At 43.7% G+C, this 23235-nt stretch overlaps 1 protein-coding gene across 9 annotated transcripts in view; it reads left to right on the forward strand.

Moving 5' to 3' along the window:
- The first annotated feature begins 8303 nt into the window (after window positions 1–8303).
- The window catches only part of ZXDC (ZXD family zinc finger C), a 65731-nt gene continuing 50799 nt past the window's right edge, over window positions 8304–23235 (forward strand). For 7 of the 9 annotated variants that reach the window (XM_053670326.1, XM_053670327.1, XM_037139845.2 and 4 more), the window contains exons 1-5: window positions 8306–9346; window positions 11940–12092; window positions 12190–12268; window positions 13207–13337; window positions 19960–20130. In XM_053670326.1, coding sequence (XP_053526301.1) covers window positions 8377–9346; window positions 11940–12092; window positions 12190–12268; window positions 13207–13337; window positions 19960–20130 — 1504 coding nt within the window. In that variant the 5' untranslated portion in view covers window positions 8306–8376. Of the gene's footprint in view, window positions 9347–11939; window positions 12093–12189; window positions 12269–13206; window positions 13338–19959; window positions 20131–23235 lie in introns of all 9 variants that reach the window. The other 2 variants (XM_037139842.2, XM_037139841.2) reach the window with 2 other exon arrangements.

Below are 23235 nucleotides of genomic sequence, written 5' to 3' on the forward strand. Positions count from 1 at the left end.
AGTCCTTTCCCCATACCTTGCCCTATTGCATGGTTCCATTTGGCTGTTATGATAAACCTAAAAATAAAAAGCCAAAGTGAGAGGTAAAAAACCTTCATTTGAAAGAGAACTCTAAGGATACACTGAACCTCAAGAAAAATAAACATAAGTGTGGGTCCTAGAGCAAGTAATCCTGAAACATCGCTGGAGGCAAAATGAGAAAACTAAAGCTGTCTTACTTCGAGCATATCATGAGAAGGCAAGGTTAATTGGAAGAGACAATAATGCTGGGAAAAATGGAAGGCAGCAGGAAAAGAGGAAGAAGAACTATGAGATTAATTGACTTCATAAAAAAAAAGCCATAGGCATGAGTCTGTAGGAGCTGAACAGGGCTGTTGAGGACAGGACATTGTGGACATCACTCATTCACAGGAGTTGCCAGGAGTCAGAACTAACTCAATGGCATGTAACACACACAAAAGTTATTATGCCAAATTCAAACCGTCCAGAAGTTCAAGGAACAAGGCAGATCCTCTGGAATAGCTATTCTGACTCCTTTTTTAAATGGATCAACTTACGCCAACATTTCACATAAATAAACTGGTAATCTAGTAAGTAAAATGTTCCTCTGAGTTTTATGAGCTGCTCTAACAAAATTAATCAAACCCAAGGAGGAAGGTCATGGCAACCTCTAATTTACTGCCAGTCAGTCAGAAGCATAGGTGACAACCTGGACTTGCAACTGGTGTCTGAAGTCGGGGTGGAGTCTTTGTAGCACTGAGCCCTTCACCTGTGGAATCTGATTCTATCTCCAGGTAGTGTCAGAATTGACCTAATTGTCTGGTGGTATTGGGAAAATAAATACACATTGGAACTCCTAACCCCAGTCTATCCCCAATCCTGCTAGAACTTGGAAAGTCCTGTTCCTTTAGTTGGTAATGCCAAATCTATAGTGAAGCCTTTCAGCCTATCAGAGGTGCTGGGAAATTTTTCCCCAAATGAAAATAAAAACTGGTTAATTTCACTTGCCATAATGTCCTCAGAGGTCATGTTGTCATGTGTCAGAATTTTCTTCCTTTTTAAGGCTGAATCGTATATCTTTTTTAAAAAATATATTTTATTCATTATGCTATTACAGTTGTCCCATTCCCCCCTTCACTCCCCTTTGCCCTGCATACCCCCTCCCACCCACCATCCCCCCTTTAGTTCATGTCCATGGGTTGTACATATAAGTTTTTTTGGTTCTACATCTCCTATACTATTCTTACCGTCCCCCTTTTTATTTTCTACCTACCATCTATGCTACTTATTCTCTGTACCTTTTCCCCCTCTCTCCTCCTCCCACTCCCCTGTTGCTAACCCTCCATGTGATCTCCATTTCTGTGGTTCTATTCCTATTCTAGTTATTTCCTTAGTTTGTTTTTGTTTTTGTTTTACTGTGGTTGTTAATAATTGTGAGTTCACTGTCTTTTTACTGTACATATTTTTATCTTCTTTTCCTTAGATAAGTCCCTTTAACATTTCATATAATAAGGGCTTGGTGATGATAAACTCCTTGAACTTGACCTTATCTGAGAAGAACTTTATCTGCCCTTCCATTCTAAATGAAAGCTTTGCTGGATATCACAATCTTGGATGTAGGTCCTTGCCTTTCATAACTTGGAATACTTCTTTCCAGCCCCTTCTTACCTGTAAGGTCTCTTTTGAGAAATCAGCTGACAGTCTGATGTGAACTCCTTTGTAGGTAACTGCCTCCTTCTCTCTTGCTGCTTCTAGGATTCTCTCCTTCATTTTAATCTTGGCTAATGTAATTATGATGTGCCTTGGTGTGTTCCTCCTTGGATCCAACTTCTTTGGGACTCTCTGAGCTTCCTGGATTTCCTGGAAGTCTATTTCCTTTGTCAGATTGGGGAAGTTCTCCTTTATTATTTGCTCAAATAAGTTTTCCATTTGTTGCTCTTCCTCTTCCCCTTCTGGTACCCCTATAATTCAGATGTTGGAACTTTTAAAGATGTCCTGAAGGTTTCTGAGCCTCTCCTCATTTTTTTTGATTTTTTGTTTCTTCTTCTACTTCTTTTTTTTTCTTTTGGTTGTGTGTTTGTTTTCTTCCTTCTGGTCCACATTGTTGATTTGAGTCCCAATTTCCTTCCCATCACTATTGGTTCCCTGTACATTTTCCTTCATTTCACTTAGCATAGCCTTCATTTTTTAATCTAATTTGTGACTAAATTCAACCAATTCTGTGAGCATCCTAATTACCAGCGTTTTGAACTGTCCATCTGAAAGGTTGGCTATCTCTTCATCACTTAGTTGTATTTGTTCTGGAGCTTTGATATGTTCTTTCATTTGGGCCATTTTTTTTTTTTTTTGGTCTTGTGGAGCCTGCTGCATAGTGAGGGGTGGAGCCTTAGGTGTTCATCAGGGTGGGGCAACCCAGTCACTGGGTTTTGAGGCTGTCAGTGGCAGAGGGGCCAAGAGGGAACAATGGCACTTGCTCTGCTCTCTGCTGTATTTCAGTAACTTCCCCCACTTCCCACAAGCAAATTGGGCCCTTCTAGTGGTGATTCCCACGTGGGTGGGTTTGTGTACATTCTAGGACCCTGTGGGTCTCTCCAACGAACTCTCTGGTGAGGCTGGGAGTTTCTCCCGCTGCCACCTCAACCTCCACAGGTGTTTTCCGTCTGTGGTTTGAGCCTCTATTTTCCCTTGCAGGAGCCCTGGGTTGTGCAATCTGTTTTGCTCCCCAGTGGTTTTTCCTAGTTTATCTCTATGTGAATGTGGGACCACCCGGTCCACAATCCACCACCTGGCCAGTTTCACCTGTTGCTGCCTTGCTGGCCAGCTGCAGCCATGGGTGCCTGGCTCTACAATCTGCTGCCTCAATGGGTCCTCCAGCCACCACCTTGCTGGGAGTCCTCTCCACCAAGCTGCCCATCTCGGCCCCTCCTACCAGTCTGGATGAATGTGTCTTCTTTAACTTCTTGGTTATCAGACTTCCACACAGTTCAGTTTTCTGTCAGTTCTGGTTTTTTGTTTTTAAATTGTTGTTGTACTTATTTTGGTTGTGTGAAGAGGCACAGTGTGTCTACCTACACCTCCATCTTGGCTGGAAGTCCTGACTCACATTTCTTTAAATGGGACAGACCACATTTTGATTATCTACTCATATGTCAAAGTACACTTGGGTTGCTTTAATATTTTGGTTATTGTGAATAGTGCTGTTATAAGCATGGATATACAGACATATGTTAGATTCCCTGCTTTCATTGTTTTGGGGGGGAATATGCCCAGAAGTGGAGTTGCTGGGTCATATGGTAATTCTAGGTTTAGTTTTTTGAGGAAATTCCATACTGTTTTCTATAATACAAAGAATATTTAATTATAAAAATTACTTAAAAATACTCATACTCTTAAACAAAATCAAATAGTGCCAATGGAAGTGAAAGTACACTTTTTTTACATCACTTTATAAGCAGTCACAGGTTGTAGCAGTGTATCTTTGTAGGGACTTTCTAAGGATATGCAGACACATGAACATACATGTAGTTTCCCCTCCTATACAAATAGATCCTCCTAAAGAATGTTCTACATTGATTTTTCCTAACAATGCATTTTAGTGGGGACACAGAATATAAAAGTCTCCCTGTTTTTAAGTGTGCATACTCACTGTGTTCTGTATCACCACCACTAATTCCAGGATATTTCCATTGTCCCCAGAAGAAACCCTGCAGCTATTAGCAATATTAATTCTCCCTCTCACCCATCCCTAGGCAACCACTAGTTTCTGCTTTTTTGGATTTATTCACTCTGGACATTTAATATAAATCAAATCATGCAATGCACATAGTCTTTTGTGTCTGGCTTATATCTCTTAGTATATCTTCAAGTTTATCCATGTTGTAGCAGGCATCTGTACTTCATTTGTTTTTAAGTGAAGGTTTTATTTATTTATTTTTAGAGAGATGGGAAGGCAGGGGGAAAGAGAGGGAGAGAAACATCAATAGGTTGTCTCTCCCATGCTCCCAACTGGGGACCCAATCCACAGCCCAGGCATGTGCCCCAACTGGGAATCGAACCAGTGACCTTCCAGCTCACAATCCATCACCCCATCCACTGAGCTACACTAGCCAGGGCTATACTTCATTCTTTTTTATGGCTGGATAATATTCCATTGTGTGGATAGACCACATTGTGTTTATCCATAATCTGTTGATTGTCAGGAGCTGGCCAGCAACTGTCCCTTGACAAAGTCAGGACAGTTGAGATACATCTGCAAGGTAGAGGCAACTGTGGCTGGATTTCCAGTCTACCTCTCCTTACAAGTTTGTTTTGGTGATCAAAAGGTGGTGGGATTGTTAGACACCTGTATTTCAGGTTCATTAATTTGCATAATTCCAATGAAGTTGTACAAAATAATTTCTTGACCAGAGAACAAAATCCCCTCTAATGAAATAGCTTCTAAATGTCTAAAAGTTGTTAGAGTAATAGTCCCTCCTTTACTTTGAATAAGAATATATATCAATTAGACAGGCAAAGAAATAGCTATTACAAACTAAGTACGTAGAAACAGTTACTAGGGAGTCAGTTTATAGTACCCAGAGAAACATTTTAGACAGAAAAGGCTAGATAGCTAAGTTAGACATCACAAAGAACTTAAAATAAATTTTGTATAACCTCCACTCAATCTAGCATATCCTTTTGCCCCATGACAAATTCTGAGAAACTTTAATATAACAATAAGACATTCAAACTTTGTACATAGAGCTATTTCAAATTGTCTGATTAATGGCTCTCCTGGTCAAAACAACTTTCATTTAACATAACTGAAACTATGGAAATTCTTGTATTTTTCTTGGTTACCTTTGTATTGATTTTTTTTTGGCTTAACTGATCATGCTATGCTGCAAATGTTAATCACTACCTAAAATGAAAATATAAAAGCCTGCTTGTACTTGCAATAAACGGAACAGAGCTTCACTGTCCTTTGAGGCGTGTTGTCGTCTGTTACCCATCGCCAACTCCTTACCCACCTTTGGGAATCCCTGAACCCTGCTGCAGCTGGTCCGTGGCAGTTGATGGGTGGTTGTTTCCAGTTTATATTGCAGAGATTATGAACAATGCTGCTTTAAACATTCACATACAAGTTTTTTTTTGTGTGGATGTGTTTTAATTTCTTTTCAGTATATTATTCCTAAGAGTGGAATTGCTGGGTCACGTGGAAATTCTATACATAACTTTTTGAAGAGCTGCCAAGATTTTTTCCACAGTGGCTTCACCATTTAACATTTCTACCAAAAATGCATTAGGGCTCCAATTTATTTATTCACAGCCTCACCAATACTCATTCTTTCCCATAAAAAAATTATAACTATCTTAGTGGGTGTGAAGTGGCACATCTCCTTGTGGTTTTGATTTGCATTTTCCTAATGACCAATGATGTTGAGCATCTTTTCAGGTGCTTATTGGAAATTTGTATTTTTTATTCAGAGAAATACCTATTCAAATACTTTGTCTATTTTCAAATTGGGTTGTTTGTCTTTTTGTTGCTGAGTTGAAGGAGTTTTAAAACTATATTCTGGATAGTTGATCCTTATCAGATATGATTTGCAAATTTCTCTTCCATTCTGTGTATAGTCTTTTCATTTTGTTGTTGGCATACTTTGACCCAAGGGTTTTTCAAATCCTCACCCAAGAATATGTTTTATTGATTTGAGAGAGAGAAACAGAGAGAAAAAGAAAAAGAAACATTGATTGGTTGCCTTTGATGGGGGATTGAACCTAAACCTAGGTATGTGTCCTGATCAGGAATGGAAGCAGCAACCTTTTTGGTGTACAAGATGATGTTCCAAACAACTGAGCCACCCCATTTGGGCCCAAAACAGTTTTTAATTTTGAGGAAGCCAAATTTGTTTCTTTCATTACTTGTACTTTTGGCTTTATATCTGAGAAAGTGTTACAGAAACACTCCCTTTTCCCCAGGGGTCTTCTGCTCTTGGTTCTTTTTACCAATTGCCGGTAGGAATTGTGGCTCTCAATGCTAGAGTTTGATAAAAGAAAAGGAACTATATTTTAAAAAGTTATACAGGTTTAGAGCAATGGCGGAATGTTGCTGTTAAATCCCAAAGTCCCTTTAAAACACCTATAAACACATGCACAGTCCTTGCCAAACCAGACCAGTGAGGGGTACCATCTCTCAGAAAAAGAAATACAAGTCCATAGCTCGCCTAGACTCTTGCTCTTAATCCCAAACTACATCCTCTTGGTGGGCTGGGGAATCATTCTGCATCCTTTCAAACCAAGTGGCCAAGAAAGAGAGCTCCACATGGCAGCTACATCTTGCTTTCCTGCTTCCTAAGCTGTGTGGTCAAGAGAGCCCCTTCTCTGCTCCCAAAACATATGGTTAAGCCCCAGCATGTTGCTGCACCTGGGTTTAAATCCCAGCATGGATTTTCCTCTGTAACCCTATTTCTGACTCCTCCCATACTGGGTTACATCTGCCAGTAGTCTGGTTTCTTCTGCCTTTCTTGGCTGCCATTGTTAGTCCAAGCAAGCGTGTTCCTGTGTGACAGAAACTGCCTCCAAGCCGCTCTTGCAGGTGCAGGAAGCTTGTCCAGATACATTGCTTCAGTGCATCATGGGTTAGAGTTACACCCATCTCCCTGGCTCCTCACAGGCACAGGTTTTAACAGTTAAAACAACCAGCCAAGTTCTTCAGATATACAAAATAGCTCTCATTCGCCTTGCTCCACGTCCCTCACTCCCCAAATGATAGCTACGGAGGTTTTCTCCATTTGGGGGGACTTTCAGCTGAACACCCTGTTACAAAACTATTTCCTAATCCAAAATCACACAGATTTTCACTTAGGTTTTTTTCTGATAGTTTTAGCTTTTACATTTAAGTCTTTGATCCGTTTTGAATTACTCTTTATGTATGGTGTGAGGCAGGAGGTCCAAATTATTACTTTTTACGGGTGGATATTCAGTTTTGTAAGTAGCATTTGTTGAAAAGATTATTTCCTCCTTTGGTCTTGGAAAAATACATTTTTGGCATACATTCATACATATACATATTAACAAGTTTCCTTTTTTCAGTACCATTGATGTACGTTCCTTTTAAAATACTTTCCATAATAAAACATTCATCTATTCATATGTATTTACTGAGAGTCTTTACTGCTAGCCTCTGGGCATATAGATGTGAAAGGGACTGACACAGTTCCTAGACTCAATGAGTTTCCATTCTAAAGGGGACACAAGACAATGACATATAGGGAAAGAGACAAATAAGAACAATTGCAATTAAGAGCTATAAAACTAAACAAATAAAAGGTGAGTTGGAGAATAAGGGTCTGGGTGAAGGTGTACTTTGGTTCAGAAGGGCAGCTAAGACTTCCCAGAGGAATCAAAGACCAGCTCTGAAAAGTCTCTGAGGCTGAAATTGCTTGGCCTGTAAGAGAAACTGGGAAAAAGATGGTGACAGTGAGATTATAGAGTGAAAGCTAACGTGGTGAGAAACGAGAGCAAAGAGGAGTGTATTCCGGGGGGATACCAGAAAGGCCATAAGGGAAATGGGGAGCACAGAGGAGAGCATAATCAGATTTCCATTTTTGTAAGATCACAAAAGTCTGCCCCATATAGAATAGATTGAGTGGAGGGAGTGGTAGATGGAGGTTGAGGACCAGGTATGGAGTTATTTTCCTATGAACTCAGGGGTGAAACAGGGGTTTGGATTTTGGTGCAGAGACGTGAAAAGTGGAGTGACTCGGATAGAATCCGAAGGTGCAGGGGTGGGGAAAAGAGGCAGGGCAAGGGCTGAGTTGAGGGCTATCAGGTGAATTGTGTGAAGTTTACTAGGAAATGCAATTGGAAGTGTAGGCAGGGGTTATCCTCAGGGAAGCCCTAGATGCCAGGAAAGGATCTGGGGTTCTGCAAGCGAGGTCTCTGGCCAGAGGCCAGTGCAGGGACGGTTCGCAATTTCGCTAGTTTTCTGAAGGTATTCAGGCCTGTGCAACGTGGTGCAATGGACTCGAGCTTTCTGTGCCTTAGTTTCCTCATACTTGTGAATGTGAAGGTGGGCAGCTGCAATTATTAACCCACTACCCAGATGAAAGAGAACTGCTCTAAGTCAGGCTAGCTACCCTCCAGGGTAGAGAATCAAACGGGCAGCTCTCGAAGTAAAGAATCTGACCAGATCGCCGGGACCGCGGAGGGATGCTCTTTACGTCACGCGCATCGCCCCGCAGTTCATGCGCAGGCGCGGCTCCGGGCCGTGCTCCGCTCTCCACGCCGGGTTTTGGAGCCAACTCTCTGGAGTAGACGCACAGCTTTGCGCATGCCTGGGCGGGGCCGACCGTGCTTCCACAGAGCTGCGACTAGGGCGCCCCAGCTGGGTCCAAGATGGATATCCCGGAGGTGTTCGCAGCCCAGACCCCTTGTGGAGCCCAACATGGCGGCGGCTCTGGCCGACTCCGCCAAAGTCCAGGGCCGCCTCCCAGCCCCGGCCCTGCGCGCCGCCACCTGCTGCTCCTGCGTGGTCCTGAGGATGACGGGTCCGGACCACTGCGATGGGAGGCCCTGTCGGCGACGGCGGACCCTGGGCCAAGACCACCGACCCTAGAGGATGGCGGCGACTCCTTCTTGGTGCTGCTAGAAGTGCCTCGCGGCGCCCCGGCCGAGACTTCTGGGCGACGAGAGGCTGAGTCTGGCGCTGGCGCGAGTTCTGCTGGATGCCCTCAGCAGGGCTCCAGCGGTGCGGCTGCCATCCCCGGGCCCGGTGCGACCCTCATGAACACAGCCACCCTTAGCAGCCGGGACTTGGTCGTGCGCTTCAACCGGGGCGTCTTCACGCTGGCTGCTGCTCAGCTGCCACCGCAGGATCCCCCATCCCGGGGGCCCGTCCGGGGCCCGCCCCCACAGCCAGGCGAGGAGTCTGCGAGCCCGGCCGAGGGCCGCTCTGGGCCCCCGGGTCCCAGCGCGCTCCGCTACTGCTGCCCTGAGCCTCAGTGCCCGCTTTCCTTCGCCAAAAAGCATCAGCTTAAGGTGCACCTGCTGACACATGGAGGCAGCCAGGGCCGACGACCCTTCAAGTGTCCCCTGGACGGCTGCGGCTGGGCCTTCACCACCTCCTATAAACTCAAGCGACATCTGCAGTCGCACGACAAGCTGCGGCCTTTCGGCTGCCCGGTGGGTGGCTGCAGCAAGAAGTTCACCACCGTGTACAACCTTAAGGCACACATGAAGGGCCACGAGCAGGAGAACTTGTTCAAGTGTGAGGTGTGCACGGAGCGCTTCCCCACGCAGGCCAAGCTCAGCTCCCACCAGCGCAGCCACTTCGAGCCCGAGCGGCCATACAAGTGTGACTTTCCTGGTAACCGGGGCCTGCGGGCGGGATGCGGGGTGGCTGCCGGGAGCCAGGTCCAAATGCCTGCGGTCACTTAGACTGCGCGTGCGGAGACCTGCCCCAGCCTGGGATTGGGCCGGATTTAAAGTAAGTTGGCCAAGTATGAGAGGTGGGAACGGTAGCGTACAGCCCAGGTCACGTGAATCGCTGCGGAGATTTCAGCGAAGGAAGTGTTACAGATAATCAGTTGTCATTCCCCATGGTGGAGACAGCAGGTCTTTCTGAAGGTGCTTCTGGTGGTTAATGAAAGAAAGAACGCACCTTTCCAGAGATTTGTAGTGAGACAGGTCTTTACTTCCTTTGGTGTCATCATTTAGAAATACTCGATATAGAATCTGAAGAACTTGAGACACGTGGTCATAAACTAAAGGGGGAAAATGGGGGCGGGGGGTGCAGGGGGGAGGGGAATGGAGGGGGGGAATAGAACAACTGTAATAGCATAATCAATAAAATCAAAAAAATAAAATAAAATAAAGAAATACTCGTATCTATGGGGCACACACTCGGTACCAGAGGAAAACAGATGAGTGGTCAGATGTAAGACCCTAAAATGGTGTAGCACAGATTTTTGTGCCTTTATACTTTTCTTTGGACTTCACAGTTTTGTGAAGTTCTTAAAATTACCCTCATTTTACAAATGAAGCAACTGAAGCTGAGCAATTGGAAAAAATTCAGTGGTGTTTTTTTCTCCATATTGATTGCCTGCGGTGGTGGATAGGTGGATTTAGTTCCTCCAGGATAGACACAGTGCCACCTGGGAGAAAGAGGAGATTCCTTCCTGGGAAGGAGTTGGTTTGAGGAAAGTTGACTGGTGTGTAAATATGCGGGGCCAAGGCAGGAGATGCTGGCTGTGGGGAAGGTGTGGGAGGGCCAAGCAGAGAGTGAAGGCAAGCATGCACCTAACCTGAGCCCCATGAGTGTGTTGACATGTTATAAAATATACTCAAATATAGGGATTTTGAAAGAGTAAAATGAACAAATGCTAACAAGTTCTAGTGTTTTCCCCCCCACATGTTGTAGATTGTTTTGTGTGTCCCTCTTTGTGAAGAACATGGCTTTAGACCACTGATTGGAAACCTTTTTCAGTCACACACTCTGGGAACCTGAAAGTGGCTTAAAGACAATTTTATAGTAAAATGTACAGAGAGCATGATTCTGAGTATAATACTAGGAAAAATCAAGGACCCACCCAGCTCTAGAGCATCAGGTCTTCTGAGGGCTTTGATCTAGATCAGGGATGTGTAACTCATTTTCACCAAGGGCCAAATCAGCCTTGTGGTTGCCTTCAAATGGCCAAATGTAATTTTAGGACTGTATAAATGTAACTACTCCTTAACTGTTAAGGAGTTGAAATTACATTTGCCACTTTGGAGGTAACCACACAGCTGATGTGGCCCCTGGTGAAAATGAGTTTGGCACCCCTGAGCTACATGATCTGTGGGGTGTCAGTGTTTGAGATGGGTAGGAGGAGGAGATGGATCAGTGAAACCCCAAGAAATGTTTCAGATACAGCATGCTCAGATTTACCTGATGAAGTAGTCATCTATACCAAAGCCCCAAATTGGGACATGGGGTTGGAGAGCAGATTGATGACAAAGAGGATGATTTTAGGCATTTAGAGAGGTTACGTTTTCCCAGTTCAGTGTTGTCAGGAAGAACAGGGCTCTTTGGGCCAGTACTTCTGTGTGATATGTGGTGCTGTGCAGTGTGTATCTGCTGGGTGGTTTACAGGTACTATGGTAGCATGTTAAAGGCTGTGAGAAGAGCTGCAAGTAGGATACCTGATAAGCATCTTGTAGCCTGAGCCTGATATCTTCCACCCTCTTTGGGCACCAAATATTTTTCTCAAAGGAGAACTATTGGTGTGGAAAGTCTGGGAATTGCTTAGGTACACTGCTTTGGCTGGGGCTCAACTTGGGGCTGAAGATGGAGGAGATAGAAAAGACTATGTTAGTGAAGGTAGTGCCAGTAGCCTTTGACAGAGCAGGGAGTCCTGAGAAAATGAGCAGAAGGAAAAAGAGAAGCCAGATGACAGCATTGGGGGCTGCCAGTTGCAGAGGATATCAGGGAGGATGTTTATAATTGTAGAGGATGCAGCATCAACCCAAGGGGTTAAAAAGTCTCAGATACTACAGTGATTTGTGGCTGTTCCAACTCAACCCTAACAGAAAATCTTGTTCCTTGTCTAATTTTTCTCATTGGATTTTCTTGGGTCTCACACTGGCAGCATTGACACTTGAGTTGACAATGTATGCAAGATCTGTGCCACAGAACTGGGAACAGGTGGTTGTGATTGGAGGACTTTCCTTGATCAGGTCCTTCATCTCTAAGTCACATCAAAACAAGTGGCTTGTGTGAGTTTGTTGACTGCCCTTGGCCACCCTTACTTTAACTGTTACAAAGCCAGATGTCAATGGTAGTAAGTTTTCACAGGTGCTTAATCATTTTATTCCTTGTCTGCTCAGTCAAGGCCAGCAGTGAGTGTCCTGGTTGGTGACTAGTATAGCTGTGTTCTGTGATTTTTGCCACATCAGTGAGCAGGTCTGTTTTTGTTGTTCAGGCTGTGAGAAGACCTTCATCACAGTGAGTGCTCTGTTTTCCCATAACCGTGCCCACTTCAGAGAACAGGAGCTCTTTTCCTGCTCCTTTCCTGGCTGCAGTAAACAGTATGACAAAGCCTGCCGCCTGAAAATACACCTGAGAAGTCATACAGGTAATGAGCTAGAGAATGCAATGTCATGTGGACCAAAGATTTGTCTTTGTAGTAGCTTGCAGTTATAATTATGTGATGTAACTTTTTTTTTCCTAAGGTGAAAGACCTTTTATTTGTGACTCTGACAGTTGTGGCTGGACCTTTACCAGCATGTCTAAACTCCTGAGGCACAAAAGGTAATCTATGCATTTTGGTTGAATTATAAGTTTTGAAAATGAATGAATTGTTTCTTAGTAGCAAAAGCCTATGAATGAAATATATGTCATTTTTTTATAAGACAGCTGAATATAGATAATTTGGAAAATTCAGAAAGTTATAAAAAGAAACACTGAGAACCTGATCACCTAAAGTCAGTTTTTTTTTTCTGTGTAAATTTGTTTTTAAATTTAATTGGCGCCCTTTATATACAGCCCTATATTTTTAAGAAAATATGTGGAATAAGCTTTCCTCATGCAATATAAACTTTCCATTGTGATAATGATCACCTTGGAGAGTTTAGTCTACCTAATCATGATGCTCAGCACTTTACATGTGTAAAAGAGATCTTTTAGTCTTCGCAGCTTTGACTCTGATGTTTTTATTCTCCCTGTTTTGCATTGGGACTCAAGAGGTTGGGTGGCTTTTCCATGCTTGCACAGCTAGGGTTTGGGGGGTTTAATATAAAAACTTTACTTGACAAGACAGTGTTTATGCATGGGCTTGAGAAGGACCTTTTAGCATTGCAGTGGATTTTCTGTGCACACTTATCATTGCCCTCTGTGAGTTGGAAAGCTTGCTTATTATCAGGATTCCTGAACAGTGGAAGTAGCTGTATCAATACATTGGGAATCAGCTGTTTCTAGATTAAAGCAGCACTGATTGTTCTGTGTCTGACTCTGGAATCAGCTAGGTCATTGAAGTAGAATCTCTAATTACAGGGTAGCTAAACTGCAAATATGCCCATGTGGACTAGAGATACAATTAAGATCTTCTGAAGTGTACTGGTTATTTTTTTTAAATGCAAAGTGTTTGTAGTTTGGTATATTTTGCAGAATTTTAAACAAAGGGTCACCTCTGAGGCTTGGTGCCTTCAGGTGATGTGAGAAATTAGTGTCCTGTTTTTCTGTTCTTGCAGGAAACACGATGATGACCGGAGGTTTAGCTGTCCTGTTGAAGGCTGTGGGAAGTCATTCACAAGAGCAGAGCATCTGAAAGGCCACAGTATCACCCACTTGGGCACGAAACCATTTGAGTGTCCTGTGGAAGGTAGATTTTAATATGTTACTTTGAGCTATAAACTAGCACCGTTTCCATGCTGATGTTGTAATTTTTAGCTGTTTAAAGGTAAGTTTTAGTTACTTAAAGACAAGGGAGTGTAAGTTGTAGCATTAGATTTACTTGGTTTTTAGTTATAACTGCTTTGTCTCAGGAGCAACGTATTGGAAAGAACAGACTTTAGAATCAGACCTGGTTTGACTTTTGGCCCTGCAGTGCTCTCACTAGATCTGTGACTCTAGTTAGTTACCTGTTTAATTTGGTTGTTGTGACAGTTTGGTGAAATAACCTGAAAAATGCTTGTTTTGTCATCTGGCATATATCATAGACTTAGTAAATGGATGCTACTCATGCTGCGATTGGAGAGTAGTAAAGCTAGGCTGGCTTTTTAGAAGGGTATCAGGGATTTTTTTTTTTTTTCCTCTAAAACACTGAAGGTATGATTCATTCACCAAAAGTGTGGCTTGGCTGTAGTGGCCTTACTGTAGTGCTGCAGAGGCACTGGCAGGTGGCAGAGCCAGGTCAGTCTACAGTTGTGAGTTTGAATCCTGAGTCTACCCTCCCCTAAGTTGGTGACCTCAGGCAAACTTCTCTGGTTAATAAAGACCCATTTGAAGCTAAGACCGTTTCCTACAAAGTAATGAGTATAATACAGGTGATCTAACCAAGATTCAGTTCTCTTCATCAGAGCTCAGTTAGGGCATGGCATGTAGAGTCCTATGGAGGCACAAAGAAGGTCACCCAAACTGTTTGTAGGGCATGGGAATGGCCTCTCCATCAGCTAGAAGAGTGAGGAAAAGTTAGCCAGGTGTTTGGGTGGCAGAAAGACCAGAGTGAGGAGATCTCCCAGTGCTGTAGAAAAGCAGGCTCTTGAGTGCTTGGGGCTGGGCAGCAATGGGATCAAATTTCAGTGTAGGCTCAGTCTGGTTTCCTTAAACCAGTTGCTGGTGCCTGGGCTGGGGTTTGGTGGAGGGAAGGAAGGGAAGGCAGAGACAGGAGAGGTAGAAGTTAGAATTAACAGTGCTTGATCACAGATTTGGAAGATGGGGGTTGTGGGAGAGGCAGTAGTTGGGGTCAGTATCTTAGTTTGGAGGGGGAAATGGCAGTAGTTGTAGGAAGCAGAGTTCGGTTTGGACATGCTGCATTTTAGGTACCTGTGTACTTTGCAAATTGAGTTCCTCAGAGGGCAGGAGGAGGCTGTACTGCTGGGCTTGGTGAGAAGGTGGTCTGGAGTGAGGTAGGCAGCACACCAGTAAGCCATGGAAATGGATGTAATTCTCAAAGAACAGTGTATGGTTGACCCCTGAACAACATGGATTTGAACTGTGTGAGTCCACTTACATGTACATTTTTTGCAGTTGACAGCAATTCAGTTGACCAACACAGTTCAAACCCAAGTTGTTCAAGGGTCAACTCTGTGCTTGGGAATATGAGCACCTGGCGGGCTGGCTGTAGTCATACATGGATTTTTGACACTGCAGATGTCAGCTCACCTAACCCCTGTATTTTTCAGGGTCAACTGTAAATCGAAGAGAGGCAGTGTAGTGATTAAGAGTGTGAAAGCTAGATCCAGACTGCCCGGATTCAAGTCCAGGGCCTGCCCTTTAGTAGCTCTGTGACCTTGGTTGAGCAGCTCAAGCTTTCTGTGCCTCTTCATCATTTGTAAAGCAGTAATAAAACCTCATAGGTTTATTAGGAGGGTTCAATTAGATAATAAGTTTAATTAAGGCACATATAAACCATCTGGAAAGATCACCTATTGCTGTTGTTATGATTTGTATTATCAAGGAAGCCTAGGACAAAACCCTGGGGACTGCCACAAATTCAGGTGGAAAGTAGGAGACTGTAAGGTCAAGAGAGGAGGATGTTTGGAAAAGGAGGGGAGTCCTGAGTGCTGAGGCGTGGCAGGTTGGTGAGGAATGTGTGGGGGCTCCTCTGGAAGGCAGGGTCACTGGATTATTTCACTTACAAAACAAGGTTTGAGGTTCAGTGGAGTAGCTGGGGCAGAACTCTGCTGTAGTACCTGAGAGGGAGGCTAGGGTGAGGCTGGAGATGCTTCTAGAGAGGTGGTTGAAGGAAAGAGGAAAGGGCAGTTGCTGACTACCGTAGAGCTGGAGCGATGCAGATAATGGAGAGAGGAGTGATAGGACTTTGCTGGTTGAAATTGCTCTTGACTGTCAAGAGTGGTGGTGAAGGCGGGAGCTTGGTGGAGGGATCTCAGAGCCTGTTTTCACATTGGGAAAGAATTGATATTCTTGAGTCTGGTTGATTATGCCATTTTCTCTGCTTTTATAGATGTTTGATAGTAAGTTAAAAACAAGCACTATCTTTTTTTCCATGGTAACTGGGGGAGGAAGAGAGAATAGAGGGCCATCAGCAGGGAGCATGTATAAGGAAGGACAGATGGTGGACCAAGGACAGCATATATGGGATGGGAGCTTCTCCAGGACACATGTGGTGGTTTCTCTAGTATGTTGCAAAATGTCTCTGCAACAGAGCCAAGGGAGTCAAGATTGGTAGATGTTTGTGTGGTCACTATGCAAATGAGGATGTAGGCTGAGCAGATGCCTGTGGATATTACAGGTTTGGAAGGAAGCTTGTCATTATGGGATTGCTTCACCTTTCTTCTGGGTGTGGTGTCTTGGTATAAAGGTGGGTTGCTGTTTATTAATATCTTTGATTTGTAAAGAACTGACATAAGTCTCAACAGTTAATGCTGTAATTAGGAAATAACACTAATTACACTAAAATAATTGTAATAGGAAAAAGTGTAATAGGAAATAACACTAAAACACTGAAAAAAATGGTCACATTCTGGTCATCAAAGAAAATACAAATTAAAATGAAATATATTGTGTTCCCTGTTGAATTAGCAAATATTTTAAAAAATGGAATCTCAACTGCTGGCAAAAGTGTGTAGCAGACGTCCTCATGGTGGTTGATCTTTGATTTGAACAATTACATGTTCTTTGGGAAAGCAGCTTGATTAAAAAGTATATTCAGCACCTCTGCTCTGTGAGCTGCCTTCAGAAATCTGTGCTGAGAGTACTCCCAGCTGGAAAAAGTGGTCAGGAACATGGCAGATAGAGGGTATTGCTATGCACTGGGTGGAACACAGTAGGCAACGTAGACAAGATGCCTGAGGGTGAGACCTACAGCATCTGCTCTCTCTATGCTGTTTTCCAAATGTACTGGCATGAGCCTGACTAGAAAACAAGTTTGAAGCTTTGTTTGAAAATGATATAAGTTCAAAACTCATCAGAAGCAGCTAAAACCCTTATTCATCTGGCCATATCCTATCTTTATAGCTTCTTTTCCTAAAATAGGCCTCCTGGCCCTGGACTCTAGCAGCTCCCTCTCGCCACCCTGAAAGTTTCCACAGCGTACAGATTATTGTTTCTACTTGGTTAGGCACTCTGTGAGTACTCCGTAGGTTGATATTGTACACTTAGTCCTCATAATTCTTGTGAGGTTGGTGTCATTTCTACTTTACAGAAAGGAAAAAGGAGATTCCAGAAGGATAAATAAGGCTATATGCTACAGAGGGCTGAACTAAAGTTGAGATAGTCATGCTCCAGAGCAGGACCTGCCCACTCAGCATTGCTGCCCTTTATGGCGTCCATGCCTTAGCTTGGCAGCTCCCTTGGCCGGGATGCCCGTGCTTTGCTTTGGCTGGCCCCTACCACTTGTTGGGACCCAGTTACCTCACATGGTAGCTGCCCTCTGAAACGTTTTTTCTATCCTCTCTGGAAATATTCTGAAGCAGCAAACCTCTCTGGGGGTATGCTGCTTCCTCTGTTTCCAGCATATGCCACAGCACTAGAACTGGTTTTATTCTGCCCTTCGTTATGACATCTGATTGTTTACATGTCCCTACCAGGTCACAAGCTGCCAAGAACCCCATATCCCCTTCCATCCCTGTGGTGCAGACCTCTAACAGTGGAAGGAAGGTGGCTATATTTTTTAATCTCTCTAGTTTTCCCTCTGACCTGTGTGCAGGTCTACAATCTTACTGACTGGCTAAGCAGTTGAGTAGTCAGTACAGCAGTGGCAGTTCCAAGTTCTGCTCACGTCCCCGACTTAGGGCCATTTGTTTGGTCTGGGCATCAGTTTCTCAGTGGTAAAATGATAAGAATTGGAATCAGAACACTTCCCAGACATGCTGCAACCTGGTTGTGGAGTTGTGATAAGGTCTTCTTGGGGAGAAAAGGGATGTACCAATTAAGTATGGCCACAGTAATGCTGTATGGAAAACAACCATGAAATCTCAGCAGTAAACAAAAAGTATTTAACCCATGAGTGGATAGGAATTCAGATGATCTAGGGTGGGCTTTGGCTGAGTGGCTCTGCCGATCTCTGCTGAGCTTACTTATGCATCTGTAAGGGTGACTGAAGAGCGGATCAGTCTGGAGACTTCCGCCAAGATGGAGGTATAGGTGGATGTGCCGTGCCTTCTCACACAACCAAGTTTAGGGACAACTAAATATTAGCATCAGAAAACACAACCAGAACACGGAAAATTGAACTTTTCGGAAGTCCGTTAACAACAAATTCTTCAGCCCGACCGGTAAGGGGCGAAACCGGCGTCTCGTGAGGGGTTGCACAGGAGGACTGGGTCAGACCCAGGCGCGGAATCCAGACGCGCGAATCCAGACGCACGGGTTCCAAACGCAGAATTGGACCTAGTGAGCGACCGAGCAACCCACCGGGTGAGCGACTGCAGAGGAGACAGTGGCGAGGCGGTGCTGCGTGTTGACTGCGGTTGCCTATTTGCGGGCGAGCGGACAGGCGAGGGAGTGGGCGGTTGGACCGGCCCCGGCGGTCCCCGTGGCAAGCGGCAGTAGAGGGTGCCGCCATTTCCCCACTCTGACCGCGCCCCCACATACAGCGTCACAACCCAGCGACCTGGGAGTCCAAGGCGCCGCTTCTCACATTTAAAGGGCCAGAACAGACAAAAAATGTCGCAGGAAGACCTCAAAGCCCCAGAGATAAATCTAAGCGACGAAGAAATAGCAAAACTCTCAGACGCACAGTTTAAAACACTGGTCATCAGGATCCTCACAGATCTGGTTGATTATAGCCACAAATTAGAGAAACATATGAAGGCTAAACTAATGGAAATGAATGGAATTCCACAGGAAACCCATAGCGATGAAAAGGAAACTGAGACTCAAATCAATGGAGTGGACCAGAAGAAAGCAAATAATGGCCAAACAGAAAAGAGTCAAGGAGCAAGAATTCAAAGAAATGAGGAGAGTCTTAGGAACCTCCAGGACATCTTTAAACGCTCCAATATCCGAATTATAGGGGTACCAGAAGGGGGGAAAGACACAACCACCAGTGGAAAAATTATTTGAACAAATAATAAAAGAAAATTTCCCCAATCTGGCAAAGGAAATAGACTTCCAAGAAATCCAAGAAGCTCAGAGAGTACCAAAAAAGTTGGACTCAAGAAGAAACACACCAAGGCATATCATAATTACATTAGCCAAAATTAAAATGAAGGAGAGAATCCTAGAAGCAGCAAGAGCTAAGGGGACAATCACCTACAAAGGAGTCCCCATCAGACTGTCAGCAGATTTCTCAAAAGAGACCTTACAGGCAAGAAGGGGCTGGAAAGAAATATTCCAAGTCATGAAATCTAAAGACCTACAACCAAGATTGCTCTATCCAGCAAAACTTTCATTTAGAATGGAAGGACAGATAAGGTGCTTCTCAGATAAGATCAAATTCAAGGAGTTCATCATCACCAAGCCCTTATTATATGAAATGTTAAAGGGACTTATCTAAGAAAAAGAAGTTAAAGAAACATGAACAGTGAAAGGACAGCAAGCTCACAGTTATTAACAACCACACCTAAAACGAAAGCAAACTAAAAGAACAGCTAGATCAGGAGTGGAAACATAGAAATGAAGATCTCAAGGAGGGTTAGCAACAGGGGAGTGGGAGGAGGAGATGGGGGGAGAAGGTACAGAAAATAAGTAGCATAGACAGTAGATAGAAAATAGATGGGGGGGGCCAAGAATAGCATGGGAAATATAGAACCTAAAGGACTTGAGACACATGGACATAAACTAAAGGAGGGTAATGGTGGGGATGGGGCGGGCAGGGTGGAGGGGAATGAAGGGGGGAATAGAACAACTGTAACAGCATAATCAATTTAAAAAAATAAATTAAAAAAATGATAAGAATTGGTGTTGGTGATCTGTTGAGATAGCTTCTAACTTTAAGTGTCATACAGTTATGGTGGTTGTATAATAGTAGCTTAATAGATATGGTTAGTATAAATTTTTAACAATTGAATGTTTAAGGAGTTAGCACTTAATTTAACTTAATCTTTCTAGCAACCCTGTGTAATGGGTGAAGAAATAACCTCAGAGTTAACTTGTCCAGGGTCACACATCTTACACACAAATGATGTGGAACTTCAAATCTTTTAAAAATAGAGTTTACTTTCAAATTTAATTCCTTGTGATGCTACTTCAAGGGGTCTTCAGTGTATGTCTCTGGCCAGTAGCCAAAGCATGGGCATGATTCTGATATGACGAGGAAATGTCAGCATTGGTTTCTTGGTAATCTACAGATTTAACAGTCATCATTGTTTCTGTTCCAGGGTGCTGTGCCAGGTTTTCTGCTCGTAGCAGTCTCTACATTCACTCCAAGAAACACCTGCAGGATGTGGGTGCTCCAAAAAGCTGTTGCCCGGTCTCCAGCTGTAATAGACTGTTCACGTCCAAGCACAGCATGAAGGCACATGTCATCAGGCAGCACAGCCAGCACCCAGGTCTGCTTGATTTTTGTCCGTCTTAGAAGGCTACAAAGATGTGTAAGGTCAGCCTGTTTCAGAGAAGCAAAAACATGTCATTCCTTCCTTAGCTTCTCTCAGAAGTTGGCTAAGTCTTAGGTTAAGTTAATCTAGTGTGGTGAGGTAGTCTAGGGACCATGGCTGCCAGACCTGGTGGCCTCTTTCAGACTCTCCTGCTACTTCTTGCCTCAGCTTCTCTGATCCGTCCTTAGAGAACCTTCAGTCTTCTACTTTGTTGGCTTTTCCTAGCATATACCTCCCAAATCTGTGTCCCCCTGAGACCTAGGAACCCCCTTGTTCCTATGCTGTTTCTATCTTCTTCAGCTGCTCTTTTTAAGTCCCATTGGTTCTTTTTGAGCACACCCTTTTGTCTCCTCCATTCCGCTGCTGGGGAAAGTCCTTGAAGATGAGAACAGAATTTTGTTTCAGCATGTGGACAAGATTGTTGAGGGCAGAGAGGGAACCATGACAGTTCTCTGAGAGGCAGGGACCCACAAGATAGCCTTGTTCATTTGGTTACATGGTGGCATGGAACTTAGAATCTTGCCTCTTGAGGTCAGGATGTTGAGAGGTCTGGGTGGCCACATGGTTGACTCCTTGGAATTCTTTCATCATCCTGCTCTTTGGGGTATGGTGGGGTTGCTGCACCTGGTAGGTCCTGGCTGGTGAAATCCTGGCAAGCTATAGAGTTATCTGAGTGTGTAGCTAACCAGGTCCTGCGTATTGCCACATGTGTGATGGGCAGCACCAGCCTTGGGGTGTAGTTGCTTCCTAGCTGTGCGATCCTGGGCAGGGAATAGGCCTGGCAGCCCTAGTTTGTCCATCTCTCAAACATGGAATTTGAGTGGTTCTCATATTGCAATATTTTGTTAAAGTGTCTAGAATAGGGCTTGATGAGTAGTTTAGTTCAGTGAATGTTGGTGCCCTTCCTGTACCTTTCTCTGATCCCATTAGTTTGGTCACTTCTTCCCTCCTTTGGCTGTAACAGTGATTGCTTTGTATTTAAAGACATTGTCCTTCTAGACACTAGGTAGGCATCTTGAGGACTCATGTTCGAGGCTGTCACCTTGGCTCACAGGCCAGTCAGGTTCCTTATGCTGATGTTCAGAGGCCCTCAGTGATTGATTAGGTTCCTGCCTTGGTCTTTAAAACTTACCTGCCCAACTGTGAGCTGGTGGTCTGTGATACCATGCACCTGGCCTCTGCTGCTTTCCCTTTCCTAGCCTGGCTAATACAGAAGTCAGCAACAGCACTGTTTGTTCTCTGGATATAAGAACCTCTCAGGTGCTTCTGTAGTGCCTGTTTTCCAGGCACTGCATTTATGATGTGACATTGACTTACTTGCGTCATTCTTCCCTGCCACAAGTTAGGGGTGGGTAGATGACCAGGTGTTGGCCCAGTGCTTGCCTCATGAGAAATAAGTGCTTGGGAACATCCATTTATTGTGGACCAACTTTCCTGGATTAGCTCTTTGAGTTTCTCTTCACAGCGATCCTGGGATAGGGGTTCCTAACCACTCTGTCAATGACAAAGAAACTGAGATGGAAATGAGAAGGATTTGCTAGAGGTCACATAGGCAAAGAAGGGCTGGAACAAGGCCATGATTGTAACCTAATGCTAGATGCTCTATTAATTAATGTTAATGATTTTTGAATATCTGGTTCTTATACATAGCAGGTCTCCAGTAAAAGTGGAATTAATAAAGTGTTAACTAGGAAATTTTTGGACAGATCGCTATCTATTTGCACCATGATTATTATTCTTAACTTTTTCATAGGGAGCTGATTCCTCAGAATTGTCAAGGGAATTTTTTAAAAGTTTTGAAAAAAAGATAGTTTTGATTTTTAATTTTTCCAAAGAATCACTGCCATTTCCTTTCAGAATATTTCATTACTAAGAGATACTTAAGAAGCAATAATATATTGATCCTACATTTAAATTTTGAAGTAATATGACAGTTAAAGAATATATACTCTGAATTTGATTATTTTTAAATTTATTTTGGGGGGGGTTGTCTAGAGTATATTATTTCATAGGTTTGCATGGCAAATATAATGGGCACTCTGCCCTGGTGTCCACAATTGGAAAGTAATTAGCTAATGTTTGGTATGGGAGGAGTAGAGCCACGAACTGAGAGCCTTTTTCATCTGGCTGGGCCCTGGCACATTCTAGAAGTTGCAGGTAGGAATTTGTTAAGAATAACATCAGGTCCTTGTTTGGCTCTAGATTTGGGATGATTGAGTGCACTTGTGTATAAACCTCTCACTTGAATATTCATTGAAATTTTTAAAAAGTATGCAGTGTTCATTATTCCTCCAGGGATATTCTGATTATTTAGACTACTTAATTGGATAACTAATAATTAAATGATTAAAGAGTATTGGGACCAGTAAGACTGAATGAAGAGGGATCTACTAGAATTGTTTGTACTATAATTCTTAAATGTTGCTTAAGAGCCAGCAGGCACTGTGCCTGGTGCTGAGGCACAATGATGGTCAGACAGAATGTACCCTCAGGATGATCATAGCAGGGGGTCAGGGGAGTATTAGAGGCTGGGGATAGAAAGGTGGTAGGGGGAGGGGAGTCCATCTCTAGAGTGCCTTGGGGGCCAGATCTCTAGTTCTCTACAACTCCCTAGAGCTGGGGCCTATCGGCCAATTTTTTTTCCCTTTCACTACCCCCAAATGACTCAGACCTGTTTTGGAGTGGCAGTTAGTTGTGCAGTGATGCATAGAGTTGATGAGACATGAGCTGATACAAGCTAATTCCAAAAATATTCTCAGAACCAGAGTTTACCTTTGGTCTGACTTCGGAAGATTTGGATGCCATGGAAAGTTTTACAGTCTTCTCAGGGGTAGCTCTTGTACAGCAGAAAGTATACAAAATTTAAAGCCAGAAAAGAAGTGGCTTCAAGTTCTGTTACCCATTAATGCGATTTTAGAAAAAGTTATTTCCTCCATCTGGAGACATCCCTGTCAGCTCTAGGATTTGAGACAACATATGCAAAATGCCTTATGTGTCATCAGGCTTTCTTCATTGAATGTACCGCTTTTGATGTGCCAGGCAGCAGGGTCAGGAATTAGG

Source organism: Artibeus jamaicensis, unplaced genomic scaffold (assembly GCF_021234435.1).
Source record: "Artibeus jamaicensis isolate MK-2021 breed Jamaican fruit bat unplaced genomic scaffold, CSHL_Jam_final contig_558, whole genome shotgun sequence".
NCBI lineage: Eukaryota > Metazoa > Chordata > Mammalia > Chiroptera > Phyllostomidae > Artibeus > Artibeus jamaicensis.